The sequence below is a fragment of the Acanthochromis polyacanthus genome, chromosome 9, assembly GCF_021347895.1.
Source record: "Acanthochromis polyacanthus isolate Apoly-LR-REF ecotype Palm Island chromosome 9, KAUST_Apoly_ChrSc, whole genome shotgun sequence".
NCBI classification, from domain to species: domain Eukaryota; kingdom Metazoa; phylum Chordata; class Actinopteri; family Pomacentridae; genus Acanthochromis; species Acanthochromis polyacanthus.
This window is the reverse complement of record NC_067121.1, coordinates 29,230,944-29,258,931: the sequence shown is the minus strand read 5'-3', so window position 1 is coordinate 29,258,931 and position 27,988 is coordinate 29,230,944. Positions and strand designations below refer to the sequence as shown.

Below are 27,988 nucleotides of genomic sequence, written 5' to 3'. Positions count from 1 at the left end.
ACTTTCAAGACTGTCGGAAGCTCCAGGAGTCGCAGTTGTGACCAAGATATGGCACGTATGCACATTGTATCTTTATTGTTTTTTTGAGGTTTTAAAGTTTGGGCGTGTAAGTGGAATTTATCACAGAAAATACTCAATTTCTCGACGTGTTTTCGCTTTACGTTTTATGTTTGTTTGGTAATAGTGGTTAAACCAGTTTTTCCGACAGTGCCTGAAAGCATCATTAGTCCCTCCTCCGGCTGGCGCGCGCTGACGCGGCTGCGCGGTGCGTCCGACGGTTGCTGTAGCTGGAAAGTTTGTATCACTCTATATTTTGACGAAGATATCGCTCGATAATGTCGCATCCTGCGGGAGACGGACTGTTTCGGACATTTTTCCGGTAAAACGGACGGGAAACGGGGCGGGCATGGCCGTAGCAGTCGCTCTGTACATCCGAGCTGCCCTACGAGGGTCTGGGGTCAGTTTGTACCGAAGCTGAATGGAGTTTCTGCCGTTGGACGCGGCGTCCTGGCCTAACCACCGTCGCTAGCAACACATCCCCTGGAGAGACTGTTGACCATGAAGCTGCCTCTGTAACAAGAGGAGACTTATTCTCAGATCTGGATTGGCTCTATCGATAACCACCAGCATGTCTGACCAAAACTACTACTGGACCGTGTTGCCAAGCTACAAAACTAGTTTTGTGACTGGGGCCATGATGAAAAGATCGAAAAGGTAACGAAAACCTGTTTTGGAGAGCAGTCTTTCTGAATATGCTAACAAGGTTGCTGCGGTCTCGACCAAACTGCAGCAAAACGTCTGCCCTGCTGTGGTTGTCATCAGCTGTGGCGTTCACGGTCCGATAAATAGCAATTTGTTGAACGTTTATGTTGAGCTATTCCGTTAACGGCACGTAAACGCAACCCCCCATGGCGTTTCGTGGCGTTATCAGGGTACAGCTCAGATTTATCATGCCGTGTCTGTGGTAGCATACATCACGTTGCTGTATGAGTCGGTTACATCCGCCCTAGTTTTTGTTTCCGACAGAAAAACGTGGCCATTGTAGACTGTTGTGTGTGTGTCTGTGGGCAGGCTGCATTGTCTGCTGCCAGCTGTCGCATACAGCGACACCAAGACCCGGTGCTGATCGATACACTGATGCGGTTAGTGGGACTGTGGTGTTGTAGATGTGTCCTTATCTGTGAGATACATTTAATCAGCCCTTACCCCTAATGCCGAATGACTCAGTGTGTTTGTGGCAAACAGTGAGCTCATAGGGATCTTATCATAGGTTATGGCATCTTTATCTCATTTTTCTTTAATCCCATTACTGCTGTAATGAAATGTTGTTTTGCGTTGACACACTATGCATCTGCTAGCTTCCAGTGACATAAACTGCAAGATCATCCCTAATGAGTCAAGTTCTGGATGAAAGCCTGTACCGCATCTTTCATTTCCATGTAATATGCAGGAGTTTTCCAAATAACCATAGTCTGCCCATAATTATATGTGGAATGCCAGGCCCTCCACTTTTTTCCATGTAGTTGGGATCATGCCTCAGTCATGTAAAAGATTCACCACAGTGTGACTGCAGATGGACCTCAGTGAATAAATGAGGCCCTTCACCATCAGCAGACATATGAAACATGCAGGCCTGCATCTTAGTGGCCTATATTCATGGTATTCCATGGCAGCCTGATCTTTACAAACCGCTATTGTTAGTCCTAAATATGAGCAGTCTTATCACTGCTAACTGTTGATAATGCTCTCACGTGGTAATGGTGTGATACAGTAAAGCTTTCATGCCAGTATTTTGTCCAGGCTCGAGTGTTGGTTCATTTATTTACCGATAAGAATGAAATGGTGTACACTCCCAGTGTTTCCATCATTGGATCAGTGTTGTAGACGTTTTGAAGCCAAAATCATGCCCTTTTGGCTCCCAAGTTCCTCTGTTGTTGTGCATCTCCTCCACTTTGAATCTTTTTGGGTTGGGGGCTGTATAGTCTGTGAATCCGCCTCTGCACCGACCCAGAAACGTCAGGCACTGTTGTCGTCTCAGCCCCTCAATTATTTTAGGTCACCGCCAGAGAGAAAGAGAGACGGCATCGACATCATCAGGATGAAACAGAGAGCATGATGGGATTACACCCAGATTTATAGCAGAGCACAAAAATGATCTGAAAAGGAGCCAAAATTGCAGTGTGAATGAGAACGCCTGTGAACACTGAGTTAGCACCAAGCATGCAGAAGGTCCGTGCACGTAAACATGCAGGATGTGGATAAAATAACATTTGAACTTTGAAGCCACCGCATTATAAATACACTGAGCTCTATTTGGGTCAGTCCTGCTTCGAGAAATGCCACTTGTATTTGTCAGTCACCACTTTATGCTTGCCTTTTCAAAGAAGAAGCTGTGCAGAAAGGATTCAATGATTTTTTGCATTCGTCAAAAAACACAGTGTTAACCTCATATGCTCTCCAAAAATCTGCCAAATTGAGGAAAATTGTTTCATGAAAAAGGACCTCTACTTGCAAGGGCAGAACAACTTTGATCAAAACAACACAGACTAGCTTCAAAAATAACAGCAGGACGGATACAACACCTCACAATGTGCATCAACGATACACATCATGAACTTGAATAACTTGGCATTTATTACAAAGAGGCTCTTTTTCTAGAAAAAATAACTCTGTATCCAAAATTGTATTAACTACTGAACCTCTCAGCAAGCAAGTGAAGAACAATCTGTTCCTTGCTTTTCTTACTTGTACATCAGTTTGTGTTTGGATAGGGATCGTTTTCACCCAAGATGATGCATATATAATGGCATGGTCAGTATGTTATGGGCTGCTCGGTTATGTCATGGCTCCACTCATTTGTCTTCATCGTTGTATAACAGCCGACTAAGGCGGTTTTATAGAATCAGGTGTTCCCACTAATGCAAGTACTTCCAGATGTTTCCTATATTCTCACATGGAAACACTTCTAGACACACCAGATGTCATTGGATCATCATTGAAACTTTGATTTAATATCATACTGCAACAACTTCCAAACATTAGAGTATCAAAATGTTTATTCACTGCTGTCACATTAGCAATAATCTGTGCATGGTTGTGTGTTTATATATTTATATTAATACATGTTTGTAGTTATGCATGCATGTGTGTATATAAACATTATTATCAGTGTCTTTGCAGTTACCAGTGTTTTGCCTATTACAATAGTTCATAGGTCATCGATTGACCATGTTTTATTCTACACAGCTGTTTACTGCACTGATAAGACTGATAAATGACATTCTCCTGGCCTGGGTGATCATGTTTGTTCTGCATTGGCAAAAGTAAAACCTCTTCTGCTTGTTTCCATTCTCTCAGTTCCCGTAACAACAAGAGAAGGAGTTTGGCGGTGGGGACCCCGTCGCCCACACTCTCACGACCGCTTTCACCTCTCCCACTTGCCACAGGTACTTGTGTGTTGTTTTTGACGTTTGCCCGGCTCAGTGTGTGGCTTGGCAATTTGACTGGAGGCTCATTAAACATAATGTATGTAGTCAGGATCACGTGTGAAGCAGACGAGTCAGCGAGGTTGGAATGAACGGGTTCATTTGTGGCAGGGGACCACAGGATGAGCTTTCTGTTATGAATATATTCCTTCAGCCTTGTTTGTTTTGGTGCTGTATGTCACAAGACTAACACCAGTTATCCTCTGGTGTTTATCAGGTTTTCACTGCTGTTTGCTTATGATGTGCTCACAGTATAGAGCGTAAGACATATAATGGTTTTCCTCTTCATGATGGTGTTTTTCAGTGTTAGTCCCTCTAGGTTTTTATTCCATGTTGCAGTTCACTGATTAGCTCTGTGAAGATTCATTCAGTCCCTGTAGCCATTTAAAAAAATAATTCAATCAGGGTGTGGCAGTGATTTGCCCTCACTGACTGGCATGAAAGTCCCTTAGCGAGTATGTGGTGTGATCAACAAGCGGACTCCCTGCTGTCTGCTGACACAGAGATTCTTTGATCAAGCAGTGACGAGGCCTAGTTACTGTCTGTGAGCGCATCAATGTAATTAAAAGATTTGATTGTTTCAGGATGAGCTGTGAAGTGAAACCAGTTGCAAAATTCATTAGATGATCACTGCATGTGTTTCAAACTTGTTTTGTAAAACCAGGGGGCAGTCAGTGCAGTAATTCAGCATATTAGTAGTCATGTCCATAGTTTCTCTCAGCTTCTACCCATTTTTAAATTTGTATTTTTTTTCCTTCAGCTGGCAGTAGCCCTTCGGAAAGCCCCAGAAATGTCTCTGCCAGCACCTCTGCCAACTTCCAGTTGCTCGCAGGTAAGAGAATTTAAATGCTTCCTTGTTACAGTAGTATTTTCCATAATAACCAAACAGGAAAATTAGTTATCAAAAGTGAGAGTCAAAATGCAGAGGAAATTCCCGTGGATTTAATGCACATTTTAACGTTAGAATCGCTTCTTTTTCCTCATGCAACGACGTAAGGTGACAAAACTCCGAAAATCTTAAGTTTAAAATATAAGAAATGAATGCCAGCAGAATATATGTCTATTTATGCTTCATTACATTCTGGTTGCCAGAACCCTGCAATGACATTTTGAGTTAAATACTCCCATTGGTTTTTTTATTGCCAACTTTTCCTCGATGAAGCCTGAAGCCATTTCCAGCGCCAAAACTGTTCACTTATTTTAGACTATAGCGTCGAAATCACCAAAATAACCTAAGAACATTCCTTATGGTGGAAACTGAGTGAATGAATAATGAACATGCCCTGGCTTGTTCCCTTTGCCCTTGGAAATGAGGCGATGGAGAAGCAAGCCCGACCAGCTGAAAGGCCCCAGGGCCACTTGCTGGACATGAGCTTTGGCATTTGTCAAGCCAATTAAGGAGGCAAGTCGGTGGGCACACTCATTACTCTGTGCTGCTGTGATTATGGGGCAAAACTGCAGAGCTTGCCCTCTCATCACGCATCCTGCAACTGTTTATAGACTCACTGGGATTTAGAGGAGCACTCACTGGAACTGGCATCCTCGTCCAGTCGCAGAAAATAGTGTGTTATGACTGGCTTGTAAGTAAACCTTAGCAGAACAGCAGCATGTAGACACAAGAAGAATATCCAGCTTTTGTCTCACTGAATGTACTTTAAATATATAATGCCATGTGATATATTGCAGTTCAGCATGGCATATTGCACCAGAAGCCCAGGGACAGAGAGGGGAAGGCTCCTTATAGAAATGCCTTGTAGGAGTCATCTAAATTTATTCTGACTTTTTAAGCTGCCAATATGTAGAGAGTTGCTGTGACTGCACTTTTGATGGCTTCACTGCGTTTATTTGTTATTCACATAAGCTGCGGTTTATGCAGCTATTTTGTCATATGAACATTGAGGAGCAGCCACACATGCAGTAGCTGGCATTCATGCAAAGAATATATAGTTCTATTTAAATTCAAAAGAAGGGATAACATGATATGGAATCATCCCAATGATAGTTGTTGCCTTTAAAGATGCTTTTTTTTATCCTATGGGCTTTGAGGACTGCTTCCCAGCTGTTGTTTTTATTTTGCAACCCAGGCATTGATTCTGACATCGATTTTAAACCTTGTTTTTAATCTTGGCTTCTTCCCTTCTTACAAGACTTACAGGACCTTAATACAGTACTCTAGCATCAGCAGTAAGGGGTTTGTTAACACGTTGTGGATGCCGTGCATGTCAGATATGAACCAGATGAGGAAGCGCACGTCTGTCACACCTCAATAACCCTCAAATCTCACAGCAGAGCCACCCGATTTCATTGTGACACCTCTGATTTAGCTACATGTCCCCAAGAGCTGGTATCTGCAAGGAAACATTAGACCATCTTTGTCATAACGGATTGAATCAGTGAAGGAAATTGGGCCACGTCCTCAGAGTGCCATATTAGATCGAAGAGTAGGGAGTGAGGGGCGATGGAGTACAGACAGAACAAGTGGAAATTTTTCACATAAAGCTTGAGGATTTTTTTGTGTGTACTAGTGGTTTGGGTGGGTGTTTAATGCAGTGTTTATGAGTGTAGGCCTATTGTATGTCTCTGTGTTTGTATAATGAGACATGAGCTAAGTGTCTGTAGGTCTCAGTGCTGCAGTATGATAGCAGCTTGGCAGGTGTTCAGAAGCAGAAACAGCAGACAGCCACTGGCTGCGAGCTTTGACAGACTAACAGGACTGTGACTCTGACAGCCAGACTCACTCTGTCACTATCATTAAACAGTGTTTATTTTCTTTCTCACTTTTTGTCTTCACTCACCCCTCGTTCTCTTTTTATCTCTTTCCTCCCTTTATGTTTTCCTCTTTTTGCATCTGTGTAGCCAACTGGCCCGCAGTGAAAGGTAAGGAAATGACAGCCTGCTGGTTCTTCTTAAGGACACACATTCAAACATCAGACGTTATCTGGTGGCCTTTAAACTTGCATGGAACAATGTTTTATTCAACTGAGATCTGAAGATGTAAAAAGCAAAACTTTGAAATTTGGAGTCAGTCAACAGGATGTGCAGGCTTCATGTGGGCTACGACTGAGCAGCCGGTTACTGTTTTGTTTCAGCAGAGCGGATGGGCGAAGATGGTCTGTGGCGTCTGTTCCTTCATCTGGATACTGCACCAATGCACCCAGTTCATCAGTATCTGTAAGCTGAGCTTCAGTCTGTCTGTCTGTCTGTCTCTCTCCTCTTTCCCTCATCAGATATTGAGCCTCTTTCCAAACCACTGCCATGGGAACATTTAGCTCACGATGCTACTTACACTCATTGTTTCAGTCAGTTTACAGTGCTGTGGTGTCTTGTAAACTTCTGGTGCTGACAAACTCGACTGTAAATCCCATCACATTCCACACTGTGCGAAATAAATCTGCCTATAAATTCTTGTTGATTGACAGCGGGCACCATTTATAGGGTAGGGTCTTGGATAAAAATGCTCTGCATGTGGATCATATTTTAGATGAACTGTGAAAGTGTGTTATACTTTCTGACAAGCGACTCACAGGGAAAGATTTACATTTTGAGTAAAGGGATTCAGCTTGTCAGGTAAGATTTTGAAGTGACGTGTAATCCAGCATCTGTCTTGGAATCTGAAACGCTCATCCCCTGTAGACTTGAAGAAGGGCAGTAAAAATTTTCAGTGCAGAATGCCCCAACATGTGCAAATCAACACACATGGACAGCTGGTCACAGACTTGATGGTGTCATGTGTAAGGAATGAAACTGGAAAGTGAGTTGCCACATGCATGATGAATATAGCATTGGATGGTCACTGAAGCCCTAGAAGCAATGTGAATTAATAGAGCTTCACTTTAAATTGGCTGGGGTGATTATATTGACGAAAATAAGCTTATTGTACATACATCAGTACCGGTATATGTCAGCTATTTTAGAAAGTGTGTCACCATCACAGTTCACATCAGAGAGCACTGACAAGCTCTAGCCACTATGTATCTTGCTCATAATTTATAAAAACACATTTCAAAGGGATCTATAAGAAGATTGGTGGTTGTTTATGTAAACTTATCAGCCAGCATATTGTTATGTTGATTCCCCCATGTGTCAACATCAGTAGTGGTTAATTAGGCAACACAGAAGACAATTATACTTTAAGAGCCTTTTTAAAAGCTTCCTTTAATTACGTCCCCCCCCCCTTAAAACATGTCTCTGTTGGGATCATTTGACATGAAACCATCCAACCATATTTTCCTTTCTTGGTGAAGAAACAAACTGCTAACTTTTCTACAGGAGGAGGCTGTTTTTAATTAAATTTTGTGCAGTATATAACTTCACATTTACCCTGAGGTGTCTGTAGACTATTTGAAGTTAAGTGCTGTGACTTTCTGTCATACTGTTGGCATAATTTGTTTTGTTAATACAGTAAAGATCCTCTCGAAAGTGCTTGGAAATCTTCACACCATCACTGCGCTGTTTCATGACAGTTTGGACAGCAGTTGGTTTATACAAAGCAGCTGAGTGGAGATTAAAGTGGCACACTTTAGTGACTCAGACAGCCATAACAGGATAAGTCCAGTGATGATGCATCTCTCTATCATCGACCTTGGGCCATGTTTTCCAAGTCGGAGAGGAAATGGGAATCAATCCCCAGATGCCTTTTCTTGAGATTTACTGGAATTCTTTAAACCACAATAGATTTGATAAACAATTGACAGCTTTCTACCCTCGTGACTCATTTTTCTGCTTGATTGCAATGATAAACCTCGATTTGTTTTTGTAGAAACAAAAAGCCACATGGTTGAGTCAATAATTACCATGTGACCTTTATTATGAAATGACCTTATACCAAAATGATTTGAGCTGTACTCTGTGTCCCCTCCTGAGCGAGGGAAAGTACAGGAATAATAAGTCTAATCACTAAAATAACACAGCTCTTGTTGAAATTCCCTGTTTCTTTTTCCTGGATGACATCACAAACAACTAGGGACTCTACAGCGTTTCGCTTTGCTTTACTCAGCTTTTCCTTTTGGGAAAAGTCAAATGGGGGTAGCGCACCGTACTGCCCTGCTACACCCATCAGCTAATTGTTGAGGATTTCTATAGCGATTATCTTGAGGTTTTTTGTCTTGAAAGCCCTTACTGAAACTGCAGTGGGTTGTAAAAAAACAATACCCGGCTCCTGTGTCACGGCTGTAATTTTGTATGGCCAACCACATGGCTTGGAGATGGTGAGGTCAGCCCTCCCAGCACAATGCCCCTTTCAGGCTTGCTGTCAGTGAGGGCTTTATGCAGCTCTTGCTCGGTTCTGACACATCTCCAGTTTCCTCCTCAGGGTATCTCTCTCCCCTTCTTTCAGTCTCTTGTTCTCTTCTTTCTTACTCCATCAGTCTCTTTTCTGTTTCACTTTGTCTTTTTCTCTGCTCTTCTCTCTGCTTGACTCTTCTCTTTCCTCTCAGTCTCGTGAGCAAGTTTTCTCTTCCTCCACTAAAACACAAAGACCCAGCCAGATGGGAAGTCTCATGAATTGCAGTGTGCGTCACATATTTTGCCTCAGAAGGAGAAAACAAATGCATGCATGGCCAACACAAAGGTTGATGCTGCTATCTCAAGGCATGCTGCAGCAGGAGAGAAAAAAAAACGCTGCTGAAACCTGCTTCAGGGTAGCAGGCCGCTAAAGTTCACCGAGTCCTTTTTAAAAAGTAGGAAGGGATTCAGGATGTTTTACTTTACTGCAGCCGCTCTCAGCGTGTCCTTGTTAAGTGTTACATTTAATTCTGATCTATAGTGGAACATGAAAGCCTTTAAGACTCTGAGTATTAACAGGATAATGAGTGAATCTAAGAGAGCAGTGGTGTGACTCGCTTATCAGAGGAAGCCTTTTAACACAGGATGTTATATCATCAAAGCTGTAGAAGCGCCGTCTCACATGCATTCAAACATAACTAAAAGTAGACAAAAGGTTGGGTATTTAACCATTGATTGATTTTCTTTAATATTTACTATATTAACTACAGCACCCAGACCTGTGTTCATGATTCTTTCCCACAATCTACTTCTCTGTTTCTTACACATCCCATTTGTCTTTGCTTTTCCCTCCCAGTCGTCTTCTTCCCAAGAGTTATTGCACCAGTTGCCCTTCCAGCCCACGCAAGATGATCTCCACTTCCTCTTCAAACATTTCCGTAGCACGGAGAGTGTGGCGGACGAAGAAGGATCTCACCCCTCGCCCCCTGTCAGACTCCGATCACGCAGTCTCAGGTAACTCGGATTTGAATCGTGCAATACCTCCGCTGTGCAAATATGTGGGACTATTTTTGTAACGCAAACATTTCTGTGACATTGTGCTGCCCTGGGAGAATAGATAATGCCCTATATTATCTGGATTAAAAAGGGTGGAACCCAAGCAGCTACACCCCTCCAGGCTTATATGCACGATAAATAGGACAAAAACACCTACATGCAAACAATTCAAAGGCTACAAGCTTAATACAGATATGTAGACTAAAACTATCTAAAAGCACACACAAAACTAATAATGCTGCACATTAAAACATTAAAGCATTTCAGTACACTGATAGGAACCTTGTTGAAATTTGTTCAAGTAGGTGTTACATGCTCATTGATTTAAGTAGGATTTGCTTGTCATAAAAATCACTCAGGAATAACTTTCTGTCACTCTAGTAGTCCTTGAACAGGTCTCAACAACTCTGTTTTCATTGAAGCAGACTGTTGGATCTTACTGCTGCTTACATCACTAATGTTTCTTAGTTAATTATAACTGGTTTTATAACTGCACTTACACTTCAAGAGAGGCAATAAGTATACTTTGCTTGCTTTTGTTAAGGTGTTAAAAGCATATTTTTTCCCACGGTAGAAATAGAAGTAGTGGTAACAGCTGACAAAAATAAGGAATCAGTTCTGCCAACTTTTAGAGTGTAAGTTTCTGTATCATTATTTGCTCTTTAGAATAGATTTCTGGATTGATAATGTGCGTATGGCTGAACTAGTTCACTATTACTAATTGCCATTTTGTAGGGTAGAGTGGCTTTGCTGTGTTTAAACAGTGTCATAAGTGAGATGTGTGCTCCAACAGCAGCGAGCAGGGAGCAATAAATAGTGAAAGAGGCAGGACTTCAGAGATCTGCACATTCTAGAGGAAGCAATAGTGTAGGAGCTTTCAAAATAGGAAGGCATTATTTTCATTAAAAAAAGGAACTGTGATACAAAGCGTGGAGTTTTTATGGGTTTAATCAATGACCACAAAGGGATGTTAAGGTTGGAGCTCATATGGAGCCTACTACCTTTAGTAGCTGAAGACATGCGTCGAGCACCAGTGACACACAGTATCTACTGTAGCTGCAAGCAGAAAACAGAAATATGAACATGCAGTGTCATATTTGCTAGGCTTTCCGGTCAGCTTTAAACTGACAGAAGCAAGCCAAATGTTACTTCGTAACTGTCTTTCTTCCTTTACTCTTTGGAAAGAGTAAAAATACTGAGTGGAAACATTATAATATAAAGGGATAGCTATTGAATGTGTTTCTGGAAAAAGCCTCTGTGCTACTTACTTCTAATCCTCTGGATTAGAATGCAGCATTTTCTCATCATTTAGCTCTTCTGAAACAATCCTTCTCAGTAGCTTCAGTGGTAGAGAGGTTGCTGTAGACTTTTGTGGTTGTTCTATGAAGGGTGTTGTCGACATGTTGATGTGGTTGTTTTCCTGCAACACCTCCCTGCCTGTGCCACATACTCACACATTATGTGCATACACAATTCACACAAGTACTTCATAGATATATCTACCAACCTGAAAACATTTACAGCAGAGAGGAACATCCCAACAAGCAACAAAGGCCAAAAGTTTTGATGATCTAAACCTTTGGCCTTTGTTGCTTGTTGAATCGATCTATAGACCCCTTTCACATGACGTATGCATACTTAATTAGGCAGCTGCGTGTGCAGACCCGGTGCAAAACAAAGCCTGTTTACCTGGCCTAGGTGTTTTTATATATACATATTATGCTAAATATGCCTTCTTGTTGTGCTGTCGGCTGTCAGAATCGCAGTACAGACAACCCTCATTTAAAATTTTATTCAATACCTGGAGGTAGGGTTGCCACCCGTCCTGTAAAATACGGAATCGTCCTTTGTTTGACAATTAATTGTTGCGTCCGGTATTGACTTAACACGGGACGCAATTTGTTCCGTATTTTAATAAATTTATCATAAACGTCTGTCACACAGTCATCAAAACTGTATAATGAATAAAATAAAACACAGGAAATATTAAGGACAGCCAATTTCATCTTAGTAGAACCTACGTAGTGAGGACCCAACGTGACATACAGCGGATAGACCTCAGAAGCCAGCGTCTGCGTCTTCGTTTGCCTGCCTGCACGGTCCTGTCACAAGTTGCTAGTTACAGACTGCTGGGCACTGCACCGGGGCATTTAAAAATACCTAACCCCGAAACTCCACCACGTCCTCCTAAGAAACGCAAACGTCTGCAGATGTACAGATGTGAGTGGCTACGTGCGATCAACCGGGATAACTGGTCAGAGGCACAAATAAAGAATGCGGCTTTGCAGTGCACATTTCATTTCAGGTAAACGGTCATTCAATTTTGATTTATATTTGTAAAACCCTTTAAAATCATGGAAATGTTACATCACCCAATATAAAAATTAGATATGTAGAGAAAAGATCCCGTGGATAGCGCTTTATATCATTATCGTGCATGTGAGTAATAATAGGGTGTTTTGTTATTACCGCAGTGAATATGTTTGTTAACTTAGCCTTGTTATTTTGTTTTACGGGACTTTAATAATTAGAATAAATAAAATTTTAACACGTCGTGCATCTGACGATTCAGACAGTCCTGATTTCGTGCCTTCAGTATTTCCTCACAGGCGTGACAGTGCCAACAGCAAAAAAGCTAAGAACAAAACTGACAGGTAATTTGTACACTCACACCACGTTTCTGTGAGTTCTTGTACGTGACCGCAAAGCACGAAATTAACAGCATCAAGGAATTTGTATGCCTTTAAATTCTCTTTCGTGTAAACGCTTGGCGAGTTGATTAAATATAAATAGATGTCCGGCCACTGAATATTAGGCCATTGCCTCATATCCCGTAACCACTCTTGTTGCGGCAATGAGTACGGGTCCAGTAGTTGCGTACCTGTACTAAGTGTCAACTTGTTTAAGTAACAGGTACGATCGGCAGGTGACAGCTCGTCAAGGTACGATTTCTTAACAAGAAGTTTCGGCTGTGCCGTTGTCTTTCTGCACCGGGTCTGCGCGCGCATACCGATGTTGACGCTTGTGTTAGTAAACACTGCAAGCCGTCTATTGACCTTTGTAATGTCTTAAAATCACATCTAAATGACTGGACATGTTACTTATGACAGCAGATGATCGACAAGTGTCAGTGCTGTCCTGAAATAGCTCCAGAGGGTGTGAGAGCCATTTCATGCTGCACCCAAATAGTTCCCAAGAGGTTAGCGGTTGCTATTGACCTCAATTAAAACCGTGCTGCATGTGCAACTGTTGTGGTTACCCAGAAATAGTAAAGTGCCTGTCACATACTGATATTGTAATTTGTAGTATGCAACATAGTGTAAAGCAGCTCCTGGGGTCACTATTTTTAACTTTTGTGGTGACAGTACAGTGATTTGTAATGTGTAAGGACAGTTTAAAAGGCTCGCTCTCGTAACTGAAGCCATGTGCACACAGCAAATGTGGTCATGGATACTACATTTGTGAACCTGATCTGAAACACATTAGTGTGATTTTCAAACATGCTGTGTTTATGACCTGGGTGGCAGTAAACACATTCAGCCAAGCTGTAGTAATGTGCTCATAAAAGATATTCATGAATTTTCTGTCAGTGTATGTTTTTGTGTATTATGTATATATTGTATTATGCGTGTATATTCAGTAAACCATTAATGTTTTTTTTTTAATGTAATGTGAGCCTCTCATCCCTTATTTCTCACTCCAACATCACTCCTCCATATCCTGTACATAATAATCCATTTTTTAAGGTGATTCAAATTTGGCATTGATTTTAGAATACTTCATTTGTGCACAAATACACTAAGCTGATTCTGACATTGTGTTTCTGATCTGTTTTTGTTGGGTTCCCCCTCAGCCCTGGACGGACCTGTGGAGTATTTGATAATGAAATTGTCATGATGAATCATGTCTACAAAGAACGCTTTCCGAAGGTAATGTCACTGTTTTCTGATCCTCACTCCCTTCAGCAAAACCTGTTTCTCTTTCTGATTTGTTATTTCTATGGTGGTATATGTAAAAACTATTCACAGACATGTGTGACTGAGCTTTTTTATACTGCACCTGAAAAGCAGTACAGGAGATTGTAGCACTCCTAGATTTGTGAACTCACTCACCAATCAAGTTTGGAGAAGTTGTTAACACCATGGCGCTGTCAATGTCCTAAATGAAGTCTTCCATTTTGGTTTCCCAGGCGACAGCCCAGATGGAGGGTCGGCTGCTCGACATCATTGCAGAGTGTTCCCCAGGCACTGCTCTGCCCTTGGCTGATGGTGTGCTGGGATTCATTCAGCACCAGCTGCTGGAACTCGCCAGAGACTGCCTGGACAAGTCCCAGAACGGCCTGGTGACCTCCAGGTACTTTGTGGAGCTTCAAGAGAAACTGGAGAAGCTGCTACATGAGGTGGGTGTTTGTCATCTTCAGGAAGTTATTTTCTGTCTGTTCTGTCGGAAATGCATATAATCTTGTTTGTATTCGTTTGTTCCTTCTAAGATATTGTCAGTGGACTGCTTCTTGGTAACTCGGATTGCCCTGTGGGACATTGCACGCTGTGCTGTAGCTGCACTGGGAACATTGAATTGAAATTGTCTGTTTGATTTGTCCTCACTGGTACTGATTCCAGTTCATTGGCCAGTAATGGTGTTGTCATTTTGTATTATTGCAGGGAAGTGTGCAGTGGTCAAGTGTTTGATTATGTAATGATTTATTACATAACACACGCAGCAACAATTTTGCTGCAGAAGATGCTGTCTTCTGCAAAATAGATGACAGCTTCTGCTGGAGCTTCAGACCCCAAATGACTTCATTATTCAGAAAGTTGAATAATTTATAGGTTCATGTAGTCATATACAGTTAATATAAGTCTTTCTTGTGTTAATCCAAGCATAGCATTGTTTATCCTGCGGTACAAGAAGGATAGCCATTATATCACCCATAAATTCCACTAAAATCATACTTTCTGCTAGGCCACAAAAGTTAAAATATTTTCTTTCTGTCACATTCTGAATTGTATATTTTATTGTACAAATTTGTCTCTGTACTTGCTTGCATAGTTAAAAGGTAGTTACTGTTTTGGAAGACCTTTTTATAAACAAATCTTGTAGCAGGTTGGACAGGTTAAGACACCGAACCTGTTTGAAACTAACAGCAGACTGAGCTGAACTCTGGCTGACATCATTTTTTTTACTTCTGCTGCACACTTTCTGAACCTGCTGTTTGACCAAGGCAAGGCCGTGTTAGACTAAGATATGGAGACATAAAAGGGAATTTGCAAATGTTTTCTAAAATTAATGCATCTGACAGGGTGGGGAAAAGATGTTGAAATACCAGCCGTGATCCCTTCAATCACGCACAGATAATGTAAGGAGATGAAATGAATGCACCAGGCTACAGAACAGATAGACCCTGTACCTGTGGATGAGCCGTGCCAATTGGATTAAACTGCAATAATAATCCGTCATCCTTTGTCCTGTCCTGATCAGGCGTATGAGCGTTCAGAGAGCGAGGAGGTGACCATCATCACCAAACTGGTCAAGAAGATTCTCATCATCATCTCCAGGCCTGCCAGGCTGCTGGAGTGTCTGGTAAGACTCAGTAATGATCACAGCTACACAAGTGACGTGATATCAGTGTTCAGCAGCTTAGAGCCTTACCTGTTGGTTCACATGCTTGTGTAACAGGTGACTCACATATACTGATGATATGCTGTAGTAATAATGAGTTTCTGCAATAATAACCCAGGTGCTTGTTGGAATAAGCAAACAGCACGTTTAGACGCTGGACAGGATGGTGTTTTGAAATGTAATCATTTGTGAGTTGAAGCTGTTGCCCCAAATTTGCCGGTCCCTAAAACTGGCCCAGATATTGGTCTACTGGTCTGAGAAGAAACATTTTTTAAAAACTTCTCAATCTGCCTCCTGTCATGAGTACTGCATGTCGTTGTGTTAACTTTATTGAATCGTATTGGAAAAATATGTGAGACATTGCAACATTGGTTTCTTCTTTTCTGTGGTGTGTAGGTTGTCACAGTATTTTCATGAAGCACTTTTCTGCACACTGTTATACTCAGTACTTTCATTTTCTTCCTTTGCAAAAGCCATTACCACAAAGAGCACAGACTGCAGTAAAACCTCAACATCTCTGTCCTTTATTTTGTCCAGGAATTTGATCCGGAGGAGTTTTACCAGCGTTTGGAGGTTGCAGAGGGCCAGGCTAAGGTGGGCCAGGGCATTAAGACTGATATTCCTAGATACATCATCAGCCAGCTGGGTCTTACCAGGGATCCTCTGGAAGGTACAAAGTTTACTTTTTATTGTGTCTGCCTCATATTTGCACTAAAGACTTCAAGTTATTGTCTTTAACATTCATTTTACTGCATGCTTTTGCACAACACAGACAACATAATTCTTACCATTATTAGCAGAGCATTATCTCTGTCAGTTTGCCAGTAAACACTTTAATCAAGTTCAAAAATCAGATGATGAAGAGTTAATACCCTGTTAAGACCTAAGGCGCTCTCTAAATTCACACGCCGGCATACACATATGTTGCATTAGGTCTTAATGGGGTAATTAAGGAAAAGTTCACTATTGTGCTTTAAGAAAATAATAAATGATTTCCAGAAATCTCAGTTTGAGAACTTTGTAAACAGTGAAGTCACACAGTGAATTGTGCCAATGACGCTATTCTTGCTGTTTTTGCATCCTTATATATGTAATGGCGCATACATTTTGTTGTTCTTTAGTGAAATTGCTTATTTCACTACTTGCACTTTACTGTGCTTGCATTTATTTCTGCATCTGCTGATAATGTATACACTGAATGAATACCCTTCTATACTGAGTATTGCATTGCTTTTCAGTGACATCCAGTATAGAATAACAGAATCAGTTCTCACTGATGCATTATATACTAATCACAGAAGATTAGTATCTTCTGTGATTGTGACTGTAGCTGGTATCTTCTGTACCAGCTACAGTCTGGTACAAACATCTTTGCTCTTGAGCTTAAGGTCATTGTACACTGTCCTGATAAATAAATAAATGAAAATGAAATGAAATGAAAGAAACTCTTGCAAACTCTACCAACAAACATGCATTAGAAACAGTGACAGACGTCTGATTTAATTTTATTGAGCATCATCTTTCAGAATTGCTACAGCTGAATAGCAGTTCTTATCCTCACTGGCGTTTTTATAAAACTGACTTGATATGTTGCATCTGCTGCTGTTACAGAAGTGGTCCATCTGGAGCAGACAAGTCCAAGTCACAGAGCAGCCAGCAGAGAGTCTGATGATGCTGTAGAGGCTTCACCTATACAGGTAAAAGCTTCCAAACAGTTGTAATGTAGACATACTGAACTGTAAAGTGACAGTGTGCGACAGAAGAAACAATTGAGGCTAAAGGAGAGGCAGTTGTTCTAAATAACTATAAAATCGAATGAGGAAGAGCTAAACACTGAGAGTTTTCTCAGATAGATGCGGATTAAGTGGTGAATTATGGTGTTTGTTTCTACTAAATCCTTCCTGCCATGATGAACTCATGAAGTGCATAAATCCATGCTTTTTAGAAGTAATGCAGAAGCTGCATTCCTTTTCATTTCCTTCTGTGTTTTGGATGTGTGTGATTCAGAGCCGAGCAGCCTGCACCCCTCCTCGTAGAAAACCGCTGGAGAGCGACTTTGAGACTATAAAGCTCATTAGCAATGGCGCCTATGGGTGAGTAAGGCAGACTTCTTTGTTTGCGTTTGACTGACTCAGTCACTTTGTGGACACCACAGAGAGCCAAATAAAGGCGGAAAAGAAACTAAAATGAGGATGTGTGATTGTAGTATTTTTGTGTTGACACTGACAATCTCTCTGGGCCATTTCTTTTTAAGTCTGAACTGAAGCTCATTAATAAGCAAGGCTTTCTCACTGCTTTTCCCGTCGTCTTTCCCTGTAAAATCTCTCAATTTATTTCCCTTCCTCTCTCATTTCTATATAATTTGTCCTATCTTGGTTTTTCCTGTAATTTGGCTTTTTTCTTCCTTTTTTTCCCTCCTCCCCTCCCCCTCCCTGCCTTCTTTTCTCCATTTGCTGCCATGCAGGGCTGTATTTCTGGTTCGCCACAAGGAGACCCGTCAACGTTTTGCCATGAAGAAGATCAACCGGCAGAACCTGATTCTTAGGAACCAAATCCAGCAGGTGTTTGTGGAGCGAGACATCCTCACCTTTGCCGAAAACCCATTTGTGGTTTCTATGTTTTGCTCTTTTGAGACCCGGAGACACCTCTGCATGGTCATGGAGTATGTGGAAGGTAGATTTGTTTTGGATTCTGCTTCACTACCCACCAAGGCTTTGTGTGTCTGTTAAATGTGTGCTTGTTAGAAATGGTGGAATTCTGTTGCACAAAGTATACATTTACTTTAATATTCCACTTGCACTTCACATAAAAGTCTCAACAAAGCATCTGACCTGACAGTGTCTGTCATGACGGCCTTCTTTGTCCTTTAAGGTGGGGATTGTGCGAACCTTTTGAAGAACATTGGTCCTCTGCCTGTGGACATGGCCAGGTTGTATTTTGCAGAGACTGTCCTGGCCCTGGAGTACCTTCACAACTATGGCATCGTACACAGAGACCTCAAACCTGACAAGTGAGTTTTCATCCAGTTGAACAAAGAGAATATTCCCACACATGTCACAGTTTCTCAGTTTCTCAATTTTCCCTGTCGGTGCTTTCAGGCATCACTGAATTACTTAAAAGCTTTCATCATTTTTAGACTTGCGATCATCTGTAAAAGACTGGCAATCTCTCTGAAGTTAGAGCAGAGTTTTCTCAAACTTTGAGCCTTTGATTTTTTTTTTTTTTTTGAGTCTGAAACTCAAATGCTTTGGGTTTAGCATTTGATCTGGCATGAAACATTTCTGTGTTTCCTTCCTTTGTAGTTTGTTAATCACCTCCATGGGACACATTAAGCTGACAGACTTTGGTCTGTCAAAAATCGGTCTTATGAACATGACGACCAACTTGTACGAAGGACACATTGAAAAAGATACCAGAGAATTCATCGACAAACAGGTTTGTCTCTTCTCATCTTGTCTCGTCTTCATCTTGTCTCTTGCATTTATGACCTTAAATAACAACCTTGCCTTCCCTCTTCGGTTTTTGTCTATACAGGTGTGTGGCACTCCAGAGTATATTGCTCCAGAGGTGATCTTGAGGCAGGGCTATGGAAAGCCTGTGGACTGGTGGGCCATGGGCATTATCCTGTATGAGTTCCTAGTGGGCTGTGTGCCTTTCTTTGGAGACACACCAGAACAGCTCTTCGGTCAAGTGGTTAATGGTAAGAAATTCTTGCAATTAATTCATTGTTGTTCAGCACATATAGCTCTTTATGATGCAGGTCATTATTTTAGTCCTCTGATGTTGTCATCAATTTTACACTTTGGTCTCCTGACCTTTGTCGATACAGTGCATTTAAACCCCTTCCTTGATTCATAGCTTGTGATTCTGTGTTCAGATGACATCATCTGGCCGGAAGGGGAAGACGCTCTGCCAGCTGATGCTCAGGATCTCATCACCAGACTGCTGAGGCAGAGCCCTCTGGAGCGCCTGGGAACAGGTTGGTGGTAGACAATGGATGGATGGACAAAGACTCTCTGGAGTACAGCCTGTTGAGCTTCTGCTTGCACAACACGGCAACCTTATGAGAGCCAAGAGCAGACACAAACAAATTACCGTGACATTATTATGTATTTAATTATGGAAATAGCTTTGAGATGAGGTTTCTCACTAGGAAGGGATGGTTGGTATCAGTCAGAGAAATTTTAAGTTGTGTAGACCCTTGAAGTTGCTCTTTTTATCCATAGTAATAAACACCACATCTCTTCTCTGCTTTTGTGGCTTTATTTGATAAAAACAAAAATCCATCAAATGCAGTCTAATGTTGACATTGAAGCTGTTGTGACAATGCTTTAAGGACTTGAATGGGCCGAGCCAGAGCTGGTATTTTATTTCTATAGACAGACAAAGGTTTACTAGCTCACAATGGATGGTGAGACGTCTAGAAATTATTGACTTGAATATGTCAAACCTCAAAGAGCAAAACGGTCTTATCATTTTACTCGGTTGGTGGGTTTACATATTAGTTGATGGGTAGCTACACGCCAGATCAAAAATGGGTTTAGTCTGACTGATTTCTTCTCCAGGTGGAACCACTGAGGTGAAGATGCACACATTCTTCCTGGGCCTGGACTGGAACGGCCTCCTCAGGCAGAAAGCTGAGTTCATACCTCAACTGGAGACTGAGGACGACACCAGTTACTTTGACAGTATGTGGATTTAATGACAGATAAACCGTGTCTATGTCTGCATGTATACAGAAAAACCTGAACATTTGTTATAAAGAGGAGACATTACTATGAGAATCGGCTATCAGAATTTGGATCTTTTTTTGGAGTAAAGACTTGAATTTATTATAATATATGGTGCCAGTTTTAATTTGGATAAAAGCAATGTTCCCGGTTTTTAATTATTTAAATCGCTGCCACTGTGTTCCCTGCAGCCCGATCAGAGCGCTACTGTCATCTGGGCTCAGATGAAGACGATGAAACCAACGATGATGAATCATCTCTGGAGCTTCGACAGTTCTCTTCTGTAGCCCACCGCTTTAGCAAGGTACTTCCTACTCCTTTGCCGTATGAGATTTTATACATTTAAAGTAAATCGCTCTTTGATATGCATAAACACTGATGTGAGTCATGCATTTTTTGAATAAACGCCCGCACTACCAGTCAAAAGTTTGAACACACTTTCTCATTAAAACCGATAAATATTTACCTTTAATCCATCTGATCTTTCCCCTCTTGAACGCTAGGTGTACAGCAGCACAGAGCACCTGTCCACCTCCACACCGTCCAACCAGAGCCTGTCGTCATCAGAGCGAAGCCACAGCGAGGAGAAGGAGGAGCGCTGGGAGGGCAGGGGAGTCCTTTCCCCTGGCGACGGACACAAGCACTTGGCTAGTGGAGACAGGAGGGCAGATGGGCACAGGGGGAGGTGAGAGCACGAAACGAGAGAGAGTGATGTCCTTATTATGAGAACCAAAAAAAATTACAGCCAGCCCCTCTCACCATTCTTTCCTTGTTAGCTATAAATGTGAAAAATGTGAGATGGAAGTGTAACATTCTCTCTCAACTGATGTGAAGCATTTTATATTCAGAATGAGCAGTTTGCAGGAGATTTTTAAAAATAGTCATTGTATCATCATGTATGTGTGCTGATTTGAGTTTTCTCACTATACTGCATGATATGCATGTCAGATGGAGGTTTTTACATTGGCGGTAGGTGTGAGTGACAGTGTCAGATTTGCTGCTTTCTGTTCAGTAATAAGCTCCTAGTCCATCTGTGACCCTGAGTATTGTCTGTTACTTTATTGTCCATAGTTATTGTGCTTTTTTACAGCTAAGAAGCAAATTGTAGCTTACTCAAAGATCTACTTAACCCTCGTTTTGTCTTGTGTGCCAAAATTGACCCATTTTAAAGTTTGAAAATGTGAGGAATATATATATATATTTATATATATTCACAGTGAAACTTCTGATGTCCACATTTTCAGCATTTTGGGTAATATTTAAACAGAAATGTGAAAAATGTTTCTTAACATTCACGAAAAAATCAACCAAAATTCAGAATTTTCCAAAATTTTGGTTGATTTTTTTGTGACTGTTTTACTGATATGTATGTAATCACTATAGATATTTTTAGGATTATTTTTGGAAGAGTTTCACTAATTTTAAAAAAATATTTACAAGAATTTTCTTGCCAAATTTGGGGGATTTTTTAAAATCAAACTTTTATGGGGAACTTTTAAGGAATTATTGGAATTTTCTTCCAGAAGGTTTTGCAAATTTTCAGAAACTTTTTTTTTTTTTTTTTGCTGAATTTTTGGATTTTTTTCAGACAAGGAAACAGTATTTTTCAGTGCCCGTAAAAGACGACAACAGGAGGGTTAAATATACTTATTGTTCAATTTCTAAAAAAGGAATCTCAGCCCAGTGATTATGGTGTCATATTTATCCTGCATTTTTCCTTTTGTAGTCTCCGTCCCCGTGCATCCTCCAGTTCCTCCCAGTCGGAGCGCAGTGCCAGCCCTCTGGTGATGAACAGCACGCAGAGCCTGGACATCATGCCTCGCTTTGCCATCGCTGCAGATGAAGAGGGTGAGGCTAAAAAATTCACAAACTCCCGTCTTTACTTATTTTGCCGGTGAGAAACAGTAGTTCTCACCCTCTGTATCCCGTTATTGCAGATGGGATGGTTTCTAACCTACGACGCATTCGTCTCCGGAGCAACAGCACCGGCACGAGGCCGTCGTTCCGGAGAGGGGCGTCCAGACGAATCGCACACCAACTGGAGACCCCAGAAAAGCCCAGATCCCCGGCCGGAAAGGTCCCCAAGTCTGCATCAGTCTCTGGCCTTTCTCTCATTATTACCCCAGGTACAGAGAGCTGTAATAATCTGTAAAAAAATGTCAACAACCATACTATACGAAAAAGAATAAGGCACCTGCAGAATTCGAATATTATGACAGAATAGTTTAAGAAAGAATAAATGACGAAAATAAGTAAGCACGTAAATGAATATCTTTCTCAGTAACTCTGTTTCCCTCTGAAGCTGGTCTGGGTTCAGTCGCTTCATTTCCATTTGAATTCATGTTTTTTTTTAATCAAGTCTTTCAGAGGCACGACTTCAGTCAGTCTCTTCATGAGAAGTATTCATGTGTTTACAGTGCCCTCTACAGACAGTGTGTAGTTTACACAACAAACACAAACTGGTTAAAACAGTGTCACATTTTGTATTTGATGTTTTCCCATTTCAGTTTTTCAACTAAGACAGTTTAAGAAAAATAGTTTCATCAAAAATCCGATACAGTATTTACGTATAAAGTAGCAGTTTGCTGACTATTCACACACATATAACTAATTTCCTCTCTTGTCATCTTCTTCTCCTCCTAAACCAGACGACTCAGCTGGTCCTCCAACGAGCCCCAAATCCTCTTTGTCCCTGTCGTCCAACCCGTCATCCAGAGACTCGTCTCCCAGCCGCGACCTGTCTGTCAGCATCAGCAGCCTCAGGCCTCCTGTGGTCATCCACAGCTCTGGGAAGAGGTTTGGTTTTGCGCTTCGAGCTATCAGAGTCTACATGGGAGACAGTGACGTCTACACTGTTCATCACATGGTCTGGGTATGTGTCCTCATGCCACAGTGTAGCTACTGCTGTTAATTATGAAGCAAATACATGTGTATGTTGGACAGATTCTGATTATTGGATTGAATCAGGGCATTTAATGTTGATGTTAAAGATTCCACAGATTATTTTATAATCGATAGATTGTCATTTGGATGTTCCCAAAAGTCAGCACATTGGTGTATGACACTGTATGCACTGAAGTCAACACAACCAAAGTTCTCAGTGCCAAATCAGCTCTGAATGTTTTTGTTGTTTTTTGCAGGCATTTTGGTAATGCTGAGCATTATGTGTGTGTTTGTGTCCATATGAGACTTTTATTCTCAAAGTAAACCTGACATATTGGCTGTACTAATTACATAGGTGAAACACTGTCAGTGATAACAAGTCATTAAATGTGTAGCTTGAGCAGTAATTTTGAGGTTGTGTGTTTGGTCCAGTGTGTTGAGGACGGCAGCCCTGCACACGAGGCAGGATTGAGGGCAGGTGATCTCATCACTCACGTCAACGGGGAGTCGGTCCAAGGACTCGTACACACTGAGGTGGTGGAGCTCCTGCTCAAGGTATGTGGATAACTTGAAATACATTTTGCATATTTTGATCATTAAAATTAGGATTACAGTGTGGCCTGGAGGCTTCAAGTACATAAACTTCTCCATGTGCTGCTAAGCTTTTCTCAAACAAAAATGATGGCATTATTTCATGACTTTTCCTCTAAGGGAGAGACTGTATGCTGCCCTTTACATGGATATTTATGGTAATGATCTGTTTCTAACAGAGTGGCAACAGGGTGACCCTGCAAACGACCGCGCTTGAGAACACCTCTATCAAGGTGGGACCTGCTAGAAAGGCGAGCTACAAGGCTAAGATGGCCCGACGAAGCAAGAAGAGCAAGAGGAAGGATGGACAGGACAGGTACATGAAAGGAGAATTAAGTCCTAACTGAAGAAGCATCGGGGTTTACATTTGTTGCTAATGTTTAATGCTTAGTTTAGATTTCAGATTGACAACGCACATTTAATTAAACATTTTTTTCCTCAAAGTTTTTTGAATTTTCTTTGTAATGTTAAAGAAAGCTGTGTCATTGTCTCTGGGCTTTTACCTTGAGTATTTAAGTTATTATACTAAAAGTTAAAGCTAACAATACTTGACAGATACAGACACATCTGACCATTTTTTTTCCTTTTGCAGCAGGCGACGTAGCATCTTGAAGAAGCTGTCTAAGCATACTCCTCCTCCACCCATGCAGAGCAGTCGTAGCTTCTCTTCAGGCTTCCACCAGTCATCCAGCGACAGCCTCTCTGGTTCCCCGACACAAAGTCTCTCTCCTGGGCCTTCTACTCCGTGTCGCTCCCCTGCTCCTGACCACTCTGGAGGTGAGGTTGCTTTGTACTTCTTAGAGCGTTCATGCTCAGCGCTTGTAGCGTTGTTGTTGCTGTTTTCAAGGAGGAAACGCATCCACTAAATCTAAAGTGTTTTGTCTCTCTTCTTCTCCAGATTCAAGTTCTTCTCCCTGCTCCAGCTCTCCTAACTCACCTGTACCGCAGGCTCGTCCCAGCTCCCTTCACGTCTTGGGTCGCTACACGAAAGCCGGTCGCTGCAAGTCCACCAGCAGCATCCCCCCTTCCCCTCTGGCCTGTATCCCCCCACCCCAGCCTCTCTCCCCCCAGTGCTCTCCATCCTGTCTCCCGAGTCACCCCAAATCCTTACAGGGTTTCCACGGCAAGACGTTGTCCCCTCCCACTATTGCCCGGCATTCTGTGCGTCCCCGGAGTGCAGAACCGCCACGCTCACCATTACTCAAGAGGGTCCAGTCCGCAGAGAAGCTGACGGGAGACAAGTCGACGGGGGGTTACCATGGAGATAGGAAGGCTTACAGCACCCGCCGCCACACCATGGAGGTGCCTCTGTCTGAGAGCGAGGGACTGGAGGACGTAGAAGGGGACACCGCCACAGGGTTCGTCTGTGTCGGCGAGCACGGTCGCCAGGGGCTGTACATCGGAGGGCAGAGAGGCCACCAGGACACCGCCAGCGGAGGCAACGACTACCATCGTCCTACCGCCTCTCCTCAACACCGCGGCGGCAACCACCATTCAAAAGAGGTGGTGGTGATGAGGAAGCTGGCTCTGTCAGAGCGCAGGGACTCCTTCAAAAAGCAAGAGGCCGTGCAGGAGGTGAGCTTCGATGACTTAGATGAGAGAGAGGCGATGCCGAGCCCCATGGTTCCCATCGTGCAGCCAAAGGCATTCAAGGCGTCCTGGATCAACTCGACCCAATCAGAATCCAGTGTGAAGCTGGGAGGAAGAGGATCACAGGGTACCACTCTGCAGAAAGCCAAGTCAAAAGACAAAGAAGGGTTCTAGTGTTTCTGCCAGGGATAACAGGTCAACAAAGTGAAGTCTGTGACCTGATACTGTTCGTACATATGAAGGCCTCGCATGTGTCCAGAAAACTGTGACCAAGTCCCACATCATCTCAAGCAACTGCTTGAAGACAGAAGAAAAAAAACAAAATCTACGTTTGTCAGTAATACCTGCATCCTGCAACACTGTTAACAGAATGACTGCCAAACTACGTTTACTTCCAAGTTGCTTGTTTGGTTCTCAAATCACTGTGGCACCTGTAACTGATGTATTTTGTAAATAGTTTTTGTTTTAAATGAAGGAACTTATTTATGACTTTTTATGCTCATCTTGTTTTTTGGTTGCTAAAAACACCTTGGATTCTTCAGCCGTTCTTTTTTCAGGAATTGCCCGAGAGAGAAGTGGTCTCATGGTTGGTGCGGAAAGGAAACGTGATTTTAGTCAATATTGTAACATGTTACTTTTTTTATACCTGTGTGTGTGTGTGTGTGTGTGTGTGTGTGTGTGTGTGTGTGTGTGTGTGTGTGTGTGTGTGTGTGTGTGTGTGTGTGTGTGTGTGTGTGTGTGTGTGTGTGTGTGTGTGTGTGTGTGTGTGTGTGTGTGTGTGTGTGTGTGTGTGTGTGTGTGTGTGTGTGTGTGTGTGTGTGTGTGTGTGTGTGTGTGTACTGGGTGTTGTTTAGTGTTCAGGTTGGCTTTTTGAAACAAACTTCCAGTGTTCGTTCTGCACCGTACGTACTATAGAATTTCACAGCATACTCTTTGCTGCCTGTCCGAAGACACTTATCATACAGATCATGGTGGTGACCGTTTGGACTAATTGTTCCTGAAACACAGGGCATGTATGAAATCTTTCAAGGACAAAAATATCAGCATTACAATACTTGGGAGTCTAGCGGTGGTGCCAAAGCATGGTTTAGCCATAGGAACCATTTAAAAAGAGGTACTGTAGTTGTACACAAGAAGCTTCATGTATGCATGGGCTCTACGGCCACTTGCTGTCCTGTCCTGTATAACAGTGCTGACACTCCTCTAGCAGTTGTATAAATCCTAACCTGATCGCCACACAGGTGTGTAGATAAAGCTTTGTGACTACCTTCAGAAACCACGCTGTCATGTCTGTCTTCTGATCCCTTGTTGAATCGAACCTCCGTCCCCTCCTAACAAACCTAGTCTAGCTTAGGTCGTAGTAGCCGTGTGACAGTTAGAATACAGTTATACTTCAGGATCTGTTCTCTGTGGGATTCAAAAATTGTACAGTGGATGCAACAAACAAACCTGGCTCACTTGGCTGTTTTTTTATATATGTATTATGAATGAATGTTTACATTTTAGTGCAAATATGTGTGTGGACTTGTCATGGTTTTTGTTAAATTATTATGGGAACAAAAAAAAAAAAAGAATGACCGCGAGTGGCAGAATTCAACCAGAAGCCCTGAGTGGATGAAGGAATGAGTAAAAGGTGATCTCCTTTTGTATATTTTGATATGGAAACAGTCTTGTTGCAGTACTAATAACCTATGCTGTTGACGTATATTGTATAAACAATGGTGGACCTTATAACAGCTGTCAGTGATGTTTTTTGAAAGTGACCTTGTAAGGATAGATGGACTCAGATAAAATGTCGCTTAAGTGGCATGGTCTTAATCCCCCCGTTGCAATCAGCTTTGAAGGATTGTGCATGTTTTTACATCCCATTACAACATTTCCGCAGCTTTGTAACGCGCTTGGGGATCTCGGAAGTTATTAATCTTCTCGGACGGGCCTCGGATTGTTGGGTTTGAATCGTTGATTTGAGCTTCAAAATTAGTTTTGCGATGAGATGTGAACATATGGGGTTTGGTTTTCAGTTTTGTATTCTTTCGTTTGTATTTTTTTTTTCCGTTGTTTTAATCCAGGAACTGTTCAGATCAGCAAGTACAAATGCTTCCAGTCTTATTTCAGTTTACTGCCTTGTGAAGACTCACATCTGTGTTTTGTCAAGGGAGATCTAAATATGTAATCCATAATGGAAAGTTAGCGCATACGGAGTTATGGGAAAGTTTGAATTGATTTTTCACTCTACTTTGGGACAAAAATATGTATGTGTGTGGGATTTGTCACAGTATTTCTGATGCAATATACAGTTTGATACATTCTTTGTTTTTGCAGCGACCACCACAGCGTCATAGTATCTCCTGAACTTGTTTCATCACCGTATTTCTCTGTAAATCAGGAGGTAAATTGGTGGCGATCTCAGCAGCAGTCCATGCTAATTTATCATCTCGCATAAAACAAAAGCATCACAAGGACCTCCTCATCTCTGCCTTTGTGTGCACTGTCTGTGCGATACACTCCCACTTCTTCACGCCGGTGCTCAGCTTCCGTCTTCCACATTTTCCACGTGTGTTTGTGTATGAAATCTGTTGCTCCACACTCAGCCCTCTTGACCCCAAGTGACCAACTGGCCTTTGTGAAATGCCTACCATGTGGGTAACTGGTGCAGACTGGTGTGACTTTGTTTTTCTCTTGTCTTAACAGTGCTTGAAATAAATGAATTGCAGAGGACTGGAGAGTTCACTCATACCAACACTTGCTCTTGTTCTTTGTCCTACGTCAAGGGTGTCTGAGGGTCCAGTCTGGCCCTTGACTTTGCAAAAC

General features: G+C 42.0%; 1 protein-coding gene across 1 annotated transcript; it reads left to right on the top strand.

The window, feature by feature from the left end:
- The first annotated feature begins 259 nt into the window (after positions 1–259).
- mast3a (microtubule associated serine/threonine kinase 3a) lies at positions 260–27,917 on the top strand. The gene is made up of 28 exons (XM_051953550.1): positions 260–714; positions 3,358–3,446; positions 4,246–4,309; positions 5,732–5,740; positions 6,342–6,362; positions 6,578–6,656; positions 9,565–9,722; positions 13,618–13,693; positions 13,954–14,163; positions 15,243–15,344; positions 15,921–16,053; positions 16,995–17,080; positions 17,391–17,476; positions 17,848–18,056; positions 18,255–18,393; positions 18,686–18,818; positions 18,918–19,083; positions 19,261–19,362; positions 19,949–20,071; positions 20,305–20,417; positions 20,617–20,798; positions 21,840–21,961; positions 22,051–22,239; positions 22,762–22,985; positions 23,429–23,551; positions 23,767–23,903; positions 24,180–24,364; positions 24,486–27,917. The coding sequence occupies exons 1-28, from the start codon at positions 629–631 to the stop codon at positions 25,349–25,351; spliced, it is 4,212 nt and encodes a 1,403-aa protein (XP_051809510.1). The 5' UTR covers positions 260–628; the 3' UTR covers positions 25,352–27,917.
- The last annotated feature ends 71 nt before the right edge of the window (positions 27,918–27,988 follow it).